Genomic DNA, 11,943 nt, shown 5'->3' on the forward strand with positions numbered 1-11,943 from the left:
ATGGGTAGCAGCACACACCGGATTTTTGCAATTGAGATCCGGAACTTAAACGACTTGAACTTCACATGAGCAATGGCAAAAAAAATGAAACAAACCACTGATACTGGAAATCAGAAAAAAAATAGAAATTGCTGCAGAAACTCAGCAGGTCTGGCAGCATCTGTGAAGACAAAGCAGAGTTAACATTTCGGAATCAGTGACCCTTTCTCAGAGCTGACAATGAGCAATGGCAGATGGAGTCTTTGTGGGCCTGGGACAGCTCCTTAAAGTAGGCAATGGGGTGAGGAACAGAAGTAAAATCTCAAATTATTGTAAAGAGCGAGGGGTAACTTCCAGTTCAGTACTGCCCAGAAGTTGACAAGGAAAAGCACTCCATCTTTTAACTGGCTTAACCTTGGGGTTTTGACTTATTTTAGCCTTTGAATGAGTTGAGGACTAATTTATACAGCATGGTGTTGCTGTGCTCTTCCCGTTAACTTTAGCAGTGTACCAGTCACAAGTGTAGGCTGTTTTGTTTTGACTCCTTCATGACAGGCTGAGCATAGAACTGCTTTACTCAAACCTTCTTGATTAATGGTCATGGCATCGTCACTGGCAATAAGAACTGATGACATTGAAAATAGTTTATAGAGGAGACAGGAGTTGTCGTTGAGCACAGATACGCCTGCTTGTGTATCATGGAGCTAAAATTAAGTAGTTTTTTTTTTAAATTCAACACTGTGTCGTTACTAATTAGTGAAGGCATCAAATATTACACACCCGTCATGCTATTTGCACTTGGAATGTTTAGGCTTCCATCACTGACTGTAATAAAAATGTGCTGCCTCGGACCATGTTTTAACATTTAACTAGTTGTGAAAGTGTAAATAGCCTTGCATTGTTAAGTTATAAGCTACTGATCTTTTTTTTCTTGCCATGATGCAACCTGTATCAAGCCCATTTTGATTTCAAGGGGCCTTTGGGAAGGCACTATTTATTGTGAATATCAAGTTGCCCTGAGTTAACTCTGTAATATATGACTGGAGTCACATATAGACTGTGTAAGAGAGGCCGATTCTGTTCCTTGAACTATATTAGTGAGTTGGTTATGTTCCTCTAACAACCTTGAAAGGTTTCATAGTTTAAAATTACTGTTGCACATCTATGAAATGCCAGAATTATTAATTTCAGTTCCACAACTTGCCGGAGTGGGATTTGAACTCATGGCACTAAAGGTTTGCTATGCCCATATTTTTTGGGTGCAAGGACTATGATTCAAGAGCAGCCCATGCTCTTTCTGTCTGAGGTGGAAAGTGTACGAGTTCAGTGCTTCCAGCTCACTATTCTGATTCTAGTGCAGATCGAGCATCTAGCTCAGATTCTGGCTGTCTCCTTACACTGTCACTGCCTTAGCATTCAGCAGGACAGTCAATTGTATTGTCATGAGAGGACATGGTGCAACCAAAATTTGAATTTTAAAGGCCATCTATTCCTCTTGAGGGGAAGAATAATATTGTTGGAATTGAAAACATGTAAATTGTCACAGAGAGAGGAGATTCATCAATGTGCTACTGGGTTCAATAGCAGTAGAGGTGGATAGTAAAGGAGATAAAGTGGCTTTTCAAGGCATCAGGAGACCTGCTGGGACCAAGAAAGTAGGATCAATGGCCAATTCCTGCAACTGGACCCAAGGATCTGACAGCAGCACCACAACAGCATTAACCACCCCTCGGTCATGCTCAAGGTCAGTGGAGTTTGACCGAGCAACAGTAAAGAAATGATACTATAGTTCCAAGTGTGTGACTTGGCAGGAACTTGCTCGCGACTGTTTTGTCATATATTTGCTACACTTGTCCTGCTAGGCCATGGATTTGGAAAGTGCTGTTGAAGGAGCCTTGTCCAGTTGTTGCAGTGCATCTTGTAGGCGGCAGACACGACTGCCACTATGCTTCAGCGACAGAAAAAGTGAATATTGAAGGTGGTGTTTGGGCTGCCAGACAAGCAGGCTTCTTTGTCCTGGTTGGTGTCAAGCTTCTTGAGTTTTACTGGAGCTTCACTAATCCGGGCAAGTGGGGAGCGTTCCATTATGCTCCTGACTTGTGCCTTGTAGATGGTGGATAGGCTTTGGGGATTCAGGGGATGAATAATGCGATGACCTGCTGTTCCAGGTCAGTTTCTCAAAAATAATAACCTCCAGAATGGTGGGGAAATCAGCCGTGCTGATACTGTTGAAAGTCAAGGACAGATGATTAGGGTCTCTGAAATAATTAGAGTTTGAGACAGCCATAATGAGCAAGTGGTGTAGTTACCCAATCAAATTACTTGAACTTTATGGCACATCTAGGAAGCTAAGCTACTAGCTATCATGAAATAAACAATCACACCATATGGTGAATTTCTTAGAACTATTTTCATTCATCATTTTCCTGCTTCGCTGTGCTCAGTGTAAAGATAACTAAACACATAATATTTCACAATTGTGCAAAACAATCACTAAACCTAGCCATAAACTTGGTCTTTAATGTGTCTGAGAATTTACCTCTTCAGTCTTCCATCTGTGACCTGGGATTTGGTTCTAAATTTCATTCGGACATTGAGTGTTACACATGAGTGTGAAGCAGATCACTAGAGCTGCAGTTAGAAGATTAATACGGAACTCTGACATCCAATGGCCTGTTCTGGCACAAGAATGGTGAACCAAATAGCTTCCATCTGTTCTTTATGATTCTGTGATTAAAGAGAGGCCTGTATACCACACCGTTCTGTCTGTGGGCAGTGACGCTGAAAACCACCTTAACATTTTATACTACCGGTTGCTCCTAAATTGCAAAAAGGATATCTGCCCACATTTTATTTTGTGAATGTAAATCCATGAAGCCAAGCAAAAGCTTCTTCGTTTGCTGAAGCTTTTTAATCTGCAGAGCATTCACTCCTTGGTAGTGTTTATGGCTGTCCACTGACGCAGAAGGCTTTGTACTAAGACTCCAGTGGTGGAGACTACTGTGCAAAGTCTCTGGTGTGTCCTGAGCCACAACAAAGGTTCTCAGTGAAGTACAAAGCCTGTCATAGAGTTTGTCAAAACGCAGTTGTTAATGACTTCCTGTGTTTCCCATTCCTTGATCCAAGGAATTCTTTTTCTCTATTCTTCCATGAGATGTGGGCATCGCTGGCTAGACCAGTCATTATTGTCCATCCCTAATAGCAGAGGGACAATGTAGGCTAGCCCAGGAAAATGGGAGATTTTCTTCCCCAGTGCAAATGAATGAACCAGATGGGGTTTTAACAACAATCAGTAGTGGTTATATAGTTGTCATGAGGCTAAAGTCTTATTCCAGAATTTTATTGGATTCAAATTTTGTTGGATTCAAATTCAAGATTGGATTTGAACTCCTGTCCCCAGAGAATTCACCTGAGGTACTAGACTATTAGTCCAGTGACAGTTGCCACTATCCACCACTTCCCCAGTCCACTGGAAGATCTTGTCCAAAAGTCTGTATGCAATGCATCCAGATATCAACCCAAAGATGACTGCGCCAATGATGACAAATTATCTGTGTTGTTCATTGTTGAACAAAGGAACGCTCCTCTGTGCTGCTGCCTGATACTGACCATATCCTTTTAATCTTTTAGGAAAAGCAAAGTACTTGCACATGGGAACGGAAGTAGATGGTGTTGACATGCGGGCTGAAGTTGGAGTACTGTCCAGGAATATAGTAATTATGGGAGAAATGGAGGATCATTGCTACGGTGATAATGCTTGCAAGTTTTTTGAATTTGACACAGTTGGAGGGCACATTAAGGTAGGTTTGCATGCAGTATGTGTTCAAAATATTGGATTCTTGACATTGATTGGAAAGCTAAACTAACATTAATTGTCAAACCTTTACATTAGCAAAATTAACCTTGGTTAATGTGGAACCTGAATTTGCCTAATGCTGCATGTATTATGTGTATAATCTTTTGCAATTCAGATTTAATTTAATCTAAGTGGGCTTAAAGTTTGACTAAACTGACAGAGAGGAATTTCATGTACTCACCTCCCAACAGTGTTGTTGAAGTACCTAGTAGTGCTTTACTAGTTGTATCAAATTTATATTAAAACTTTTCCTTGTATTCTGCAGATGGGTGTGGGTTTCAAAGCAGCTCACATTGAAGGGGTTGAACTCAAACATATGGGCCAGCAGTCTATGGGCCATTATCCCATTCATTTTCACATGACGGGAGACCTCGATGAGAAAGGTGGCTATAACCCTCCGACCTATGTGAAGGGCATCTCCATTCATGAATCTTTCTCTCGATGTGTGACCATTCATGGGTCCAATGGACTTCTGGTGAGTGAATTTCTATTGGTAGGAAAACAGCTGCAAGTGAAATGGTTTCCTCTGTTTTTCTGCTATGGTATAAACTGGGGAAGAATTTCTATAAAATACTCATTTTGAAGTCTTTGAATTAACCAACATTAAGTTAACTATTGGCTGATTAAACAGCAGGAGTATTTTTGTAAAACCATATTGAGTTATCTAAAAAATCTTGACTATAAAATCTTAGCAGACATTCCACTGCATAACTGCTGAGGATATGCTACAGTGTTGGCAATACTATCTTTCAGAATGAAATGTTATATCAGTGCCCCATTCTCTGTCTCAATTTGACTTAAAATATCTTTATAACACCTTTCTAAGAGGAGCAGGAGAGTTATCCATAGTGTCCTGATTAAAATTTATCCTTTAGTCACCTTCTCTAATTATAGGTTATCTGATAATTACCCTATTTATTGTTTGTGGAAACTTGACTGAAACCAATTGGCTGCCACATTTTCTATTTTACAACATTGACTACAAATCAAAAAGTGCTTTGTAAGCTGCAAGCTGCTTTGGGGTGTCCTGTTAAAGATGTTATGTATAAGCCTTTTCTTTGTTTTTATTCAATCTTTAAGAATTAATCTGTTATTGAAATGAAAGCACTCTACTCTATCCTTCTATGCCTAGAAAGTCCCTTTGCTCTTAAACATTTAGTTTGAATTTAACATTCCTTTGGCTACTTGTGAAGATGTAATGTACTATCATTTAGGTCTTCTAATTGGATGTCAGTTGGGCTCCAAAATGAAAAGACTCTGACCTGTGCATGTGTGAACTGAGAAGTCAACGTATCCCATTTGCAGCACTCCTGTTTATCCAAATTTGTGCTTCCTAATCCCAGGGCTCAGACATCTGCCAGGAAATCCCTGTGCCAACCACTCAGATATGGGGGATGATGTCTAGATCTCCTGAAACAAAAAGCAAGCATTTGCTGTCTACTCTTATTTGGTCTCGCAATTCAAACAATGCATGAATGTTAAAACTCAGCTGTACACATTGACATTAAGTCACCTGATTCAGTCCAATACCATGACTATTACTGGGCTGTTTACTTCGGGGAAGTGTCAAGTCATCCATTTTAAGACAATTTAAAATAGGTTCTGTCTTGTCTGTTTATAACTCACAGTTTTGAACAGACAGTTGTTTAAGCTTTGCCTGGCTCTGGTTAATGTTTTATCTGCCTGGTCCCTTTTCAGATCTGAATCGTTCACACAGGAAAGGGGTTTTCAACATCTCTGTAAATAATTTGTCTAACATTTTCACTGTTAGCTAGCCAGGTACACCCATAGTTGGTAAGAACAGAAAAACGATGTGTTGCTTTTATATTTATGCCAAGTGTGAGCCGCACACAAATAATACATGGGTTTAGTGTTGTAAATGCAACCACATGCCCTCTAACAGCACTGTAGCCACAGGAGCATGGCGTTGGTGAATTTCACTTGCACTAAACTGATGGAATTTATTTCATTTTTAAAGCATTTAGTAGTAATAGCATATGACCCACATTTTGCTTGAGGTGCACAGAATATAGATTAATGTGTCTTGCCTCTTAAACCTTAGTTTGTTTGAGGGCATTGCAGAAAAGGTCTTGGGTGTAGCTCAGTGATAGATTCCCCCCTTGCCAACCAGAAGGTTGAAGTCTTGCACCAGACACTTAAGGCTAAACGTCGACACTGCTGAGCTTGTGAACAGCAGTGAATAAACCTGAAAGTACCAGCACTAGCCAAGCTTCCAGTTTCCCATTCCCAGCACCAGCCATTTTTACTGAGGCAGGTTTGAAAGTGCACCCCTACCCCATGTTGTGGGGGGGACTCATCAAAAACCCTTGTTTACAGGAGGTTAACTGAGATTTTCCCAATGGCTTCCAGGTACCCAAGGCAATGGTGGCAGGGTGGGGAGAAGGGGTTTATCTGCTGCCTGAGGAATTTGCTCCCAGTTTGCTGCTGGATGCCCAGACAAAAGCTGTTTGTGGGAAGTTTCTTGCTCATACATAGAATCATAGAATCTCTACAGTATGGAAAGAGGATATTCAGCCCATCGAGTCCACACCAACACTTTGAATGCAGACCCTTACCTTATCCCAACTCCCCTGCATTTCCCATAGCTAATCCACCTCACCTCACATCCCTGGACACTGCAGGACAATTCAACATGGTCAATCCACCGAACCTGCACATCTTTGGACCACATCTCCAGAGGAAACAGGAGCACCTAGAGGAAACCCAAGGAGATGTGGGGAGAATGTGCAGTTGTCCCCTTCATTCACCTTGCAGCTCCCCATTTCTTTTCATTTCAACTGTTAAAAAAGACAGCATTTTTGTGTTGAGGTACCTTCTCAGTTACTGGTATTACAGTCTAATGCTTCTCTCAACCTAGAAGATAATTGCCCAGAGAGTTGAGGAGGGAAATATCTGGGCCAGGTTTGATAATTTAAAATGAAGACCACGTCCCCGACTTGCTGTGTACCAGCTCGATGACAGATGTAAGTCCACCCTTTGGGAAAATATTTTTAATCAACCTGTTCAGGGATGTTATTTCTCACCTCTGGAGCAGGTGGGGCTAGAGCCCAGATCTCCAGGCTCAAAGGTAAAGACACTACCACTGCACCCCAAGAGCCCAGCTACAAGGGGTGAGAAACCTCAGTATAGTATTGGAATTGGATGCTGTCAATGCAAATTGGAGCATGATTTAAATACAATAGCTGCCAGCTGGCCCAGGAGTTCGTAAGTCTTTTTTCTTACAGTGCGTGACATGGAAGCCATAAAGGAAAGGAGCTAGACTGATAAATGAGAAAGACAAGTAACATTTACAGTTTTTGAGAAGACTTGTAGCTCGGGTTGTGGATGATGTTGTTGATTTGTTCGCCGAGCGGGTAGGTTGGTTTGCAGAGGTTTCGTCACCGTACTAGGTAACATCATCAGTGCGCCTCCCGTAACATAATGCTGCACTCCGGAACTGCGCAAAGCCGAAGACGAACACCTCCACGATGTCTTTAAAAACAATGGCTACCCAACGGTGTAGTCTGTCGATACTTACTCAATAGACAACAACAGGAAGACACAGCACACCCGGATACAGTAGTCACCCTGCCATACATCAAGAACGTATCAGAAATGACCACCACTGTACTCCGACCACTAGGAATCATGGTGGCATACAAACGCACAGCTACACTATAACAACTACTGACCAGAACAAAGGATCCCGTACCTACAACTAACAGGACCAACGTTATATATAAAATCCCATATAAGAGCTGCCACAAATACCACATTGGACAGACAGGGAGAAAACTCACTATCGGGGTACATGAGCACCAACTAGCTACCAATAGACATGATCAACTATCACTTGTTTTCATACACTCAGACAAAGAAGACCACTGATTCGACTAGGACAACGTAATCATTCTAGGGCAAGCCAACCAAAGACACGCACGGGATTTCCTAGAGGCCTGGTACTCAAACCGGAACTCCATCAACAAACATATGGAAATAGACCTCATATGTCAACCACTACGAAGCAGAACCGGAAATGAGACCACATCAGACCGGACCCACATAAATAACAAGCGGGACAGACCAAGAACGCTTCATCGGAGGTGCACTGATGATATTACCTTGTACGGTGATGAAACGTTTGCAAACCAACCTACCAGCTCGGCGAACAAATCAACAACCACAAGTGACATTTGCTCCTGTTTAATTTTCTCTGGCTGAAGAAACATTTAAAGAATCTGCTTAACACATTTTTTTAATCAAAATATTTTAACTGTGGTATTATGGACATCAGAAATTTCTGTGACGGAGAAAATTGATGTGTTTACTGCAGGTCAGAGCAATTAGCAAGTGGTGCTTTGAACCAATTGTACCTGTTGCTGCTGAAAATCATAGATAATGGGGACAATCTGTCCAAAGTTCCTGACCAATCTAGCTTCATCCAAACCCCTTGCAGTTACATTCTTTTTACAGAAGTAATCAGCACACTTAACAATCAAATCTGCAATTATACTTATCTCTTTCTCTGAAGATTTGTGGTTTTGGAAGGCAGAGTTATAAATGGCAAATAACTCTAAATTCTAGTAAAATCATGTAATTCGCTGACAGCTTAGTCCCATTTGCTTTAACAGCACTTTGATTACTTGGATCTACAGAGGTTGTGGCATAGAATAAGCCCATTCAGTCTATTGTGCCCATGCTCTTTACTGCAACAATCCAAAACTAACAATGTTACCCTGTTCACATTTAAACTTTAATTGGTTTTCATCTACTAATAATGGTAAGTTCCTGGGGAGTGTTGTTGAACAAAGAAACCTAGGAGTGGAGTTTCATAATTCCTTTAAAATTGAGTCACAGGTAGATAGGATAATGAAGAAGGTGTTTGGTATGCTTTCCTTTATTAGTCAGTGCATTGAGTATAGGAGTTGGGAGGTCATGTTGCAGCTGTATAGGACATTGATTAGGCCACTTTTGGAATACTGTGTGCAATTCTGGTCTCCCTGCTATAGGAAGGATGTTGTGAAACTTGAAATGGTTCAGAAAAGATTTACAGGGATGTTGCCAGGGGTTGGAGGGTTTAAGCTACAGGGAGAGGCTGAAAAGGCTGGGGCTGTTTTCCCTGGAGTGTCAGAGGCTGAAGGGTGACCTTATAGAGGTTTATAAAATCTTGAGGGACATGGATAGGGTTATAGACAAGGTCCTTTCCCTGGGGTGGAGAAGTCCAAAACTAAAGGACATAGGTTTAAGATGAGAGGGGAAAGACTTAAAAGGGACCTAAGGGGCAACTTTTTTACGCAGAGGGTGGTGCATGAATAGAATGAGCTGCCAGAGGAGGTGGTGGATGCTGGTACAATTACAGCATTTAGAAGGCATCTGGATGGGTATATGAATAGGAAGTGTTTAGATGGATATGGGCCAAATGCTGGCAAATGGGACTAGATTTATTTGGAATATTGGGTTGACATGGAGGAGTTGGACCGAAGGGTCTGTTTCCATGCTGTATATCTCTATGGCTCTATCACTCTAATTCTTTAAAAAAGCAATCAAGTTGAAGTAAAATTATTCAACATCGCTGAAAATATTAGACAGTGCTAATAATGATCATGTTTGATCCAATCCTAGAAACACTGATTTATCTGTATAATGAGGAGATGAAGAATGATTGTGGGAGCCCTGGTCTGTTGCTCATCCACTATTATGCATTTCTTACTGTGTAATTAATTCTGCTTCAGTTGCCTCATGCTCCACATAATTTAAAAGGCAATTATGTGCTTTTCAAAGCTAGATAATTTAGTAAACCCTAATGTATTTTCTTGTGGTATTGAGGAGCTTCTAATGGATGATTTTGAGATTTAGTTGATGATATAACTCTAAGTGCTGCGGTTCTCTTTATGTGGTCTGGCAGAAATAGCCTAATTGAAGATCCCAAAGTATCTAGTGAGGATTGGTCAATATTCCATAGAAAGAAATAAACATCTTGTAGTTGTGTAGCACCTCAGGAAATCCTAAATCACTTCACAGAGAATGGATGCAATCATTGTTGTAACATAGGAAATGGGGCAGCCCACTTGTGCATAGCAAGCTCCCATAAACAGCAAAGAACTAAATAGCTGGATAGTCTTTGAAATGTTTGTCTGGTATAATTGTTCACCAGGACATTGTGGAAAACTTCATCAATTCTCATTGAATAGAACCCATTGGAATCTTTTCCATGCTTTGTGTGTGGAGTGTGAAAATGGTATAAAAGTTGAGAATTGAATGAGAGTGGGCATTCAGTGGGGGGAAGGATTGTTGTTTCTTGCCTCCAATATTTGATATGTTTCATGTAACCATGACGCAGTCAATGTGAAAGATTTTTGTCCAGTGTTTCAGTGCATTTTGCAGGTTAATGTGCAGTAAAAGAAAACTTTACAATAAACCAGGTTGTGTTTCTGAGCTGCAAGTAGATGGATATTTGTGGTCTTTGAATTTAACCAGAGTGATTACATTAGCAGGCAGACCTAAAAGTGAGGTGTCAACCTGGTGAAGCTACCAAACAAGACCACTTGCATGCCAAACAGCAGAATCTGAAAGTGATATAGTGACCAATCTCATAACCAACAGGTCAGATCTCAGTTCTGCAGTCCTGCCGCATTCAATTGTGAATAGTGGTGGACAAGTAAACAGATCATTGGAGGAGGATGTTCCACAAATATCCCCATCCTCACTGATGGAAGAGCCCAACACATCAGTGCAAAAGATAAGGCTGAAGCATTCACAGCAAGCTTGCCAGAAGCGCTGAGTGGGTGTTCCATCTCAGCCTGCTCCAGCTCTTTAGCTAATTTGATTCATTCCATGTCAGAGGCACTGAATATTGCAAAAGCTATGAGCCCTGACAACATTCCAGCAATAGTACTGAAAAGTTTTGCTCCAGAACTTTCTATACTCTTAGGCAAGCTCTTCTAGTACAGTTTACAACATTGGCGTTTACCAGACAACGTGGAAAATTGCTCAGGAATGTTCCGCAAACAAAAACAGGACAAATGCAACCCGGCCAATTACCACCCCATCAGTCTATTCTCGATCATCAGTAAAGTGATGGAAGGTGTCATCAACAGTGCTATCGAGCAGCACCTGCTCAGCAATAACCTGCTCAGTGACGCCCAGTTTGGGTTCTGCCAGGGTCTCTCACCTCCTGACCTCATTACAGCCTGAGTTCAAACATGGGCAAAAAACTTGAAAATGACAGCTCTTGACATCTAGGCTGGATTAGACTGAGTAAGGCTCTCAAGGAGCACAAGCAAAGCTAGAATTAATGGAAGTTGGGAGAAATCTCTCTGCTGGTTGGAGTCACAACTTGGCATGTAGGAAGATAGTTGCGGTTGCTTGCAGCCAGACCTGTGCAATCTTTGGCAAACAATGTTCAGTATCATTCACGACTTCTCAGATACTGAAGCAGTCCATGTTCAAATGGAACAAGACCTGGACAATGATAGTAGGAACTGCAGATGCTGGAAGGCTTGGGCTGAGAAGCAGCAAGGAACATTTGCACCACACAAGTACCAGGCAATGTCCATCTCCAATAAGAGACGATCTAACCACTGACACTTGGCATTCAGTGGCATTATCATCACTGAATCCTTCACTGTCAACATCCCAAGGATTACCATTTACCAGAAACTCAACTGGAACTCACCAAGTAAACACAGTGGCTATAAAGTAGTCAGAGGCTAGGAATATTGCAGCAAGAACTCACCACCTGATTCTCCACAGTCTGTCCGCCAACTACAAGGCACAAGTCAGGAGTGTGGTGGAATACTCCCCACTTGCCTGGATGCATGCAGCTCCAACAAAACTCAAGAAACTTGAAGGACAAGAGCAGCAGATACGTGGGAACACCAACACCTGCAAATTTCCCTCCAAATTACTCATCATTCAGACTTGGAAAGTCACCGTTCCTTCAGTGTCATTGAATCAAAATCCTGTACCTCCCCATAATTGTATTATGGTCAGCCTATAGCACATAGAGTGTAGTTGATCAAGAAGGAAGTTTATCACCACCTTCTCAAGGGGCAACTAGGGACTGGCAATACAAGTGCTGGCCAGCTAGTGACACCCATGTCCTCCAA

At 41.5% G+C, this 11,943-nt stretch overlaps 1 protein-coding gene across 2 annotated transcripts in view; it reads left to right on the forward strand.

Moving 5' to 3' along the window:
• Positions 1–11,943, forward strand: part of LOC109936348 (cell migration inducing hyaluronidase 1) — a 215,934-nt gene that overhangs the window by 145,295 nt on the left and 58,696 nt on the right. For both annotated transcript variants that reach the window (XM_048615950.1, XM_020534964.2), the window contains exons 12-13: positions 3,610–3,779; positions 4,101–4,310. In XM_048615950.1, the coding sequence (XP_048471907.1) occupies positions 3,610–3,779; positions 4,101–4,310 (380 nt within the window). The remainder of the gene's footprint in view (positions 1–3,609; positions 3,780–4,100; positions 4,311–11,943) is intronic.

Source organism: Rhincodon typus, chromosome 33 (genome assembly GCF_021869965.1).
Source record: "Rhincodon typus isolate 14 chromosome 33, sRhiTyp1.1, whole genome shotgun sequence".
NCBI classification, from domain to species: Eukaryota; Metazoa; Chordata; class Chondrichthyes; order Orectolobiformes; family Rhincodontidae; genus Rhincodon; species Rhincodon typus.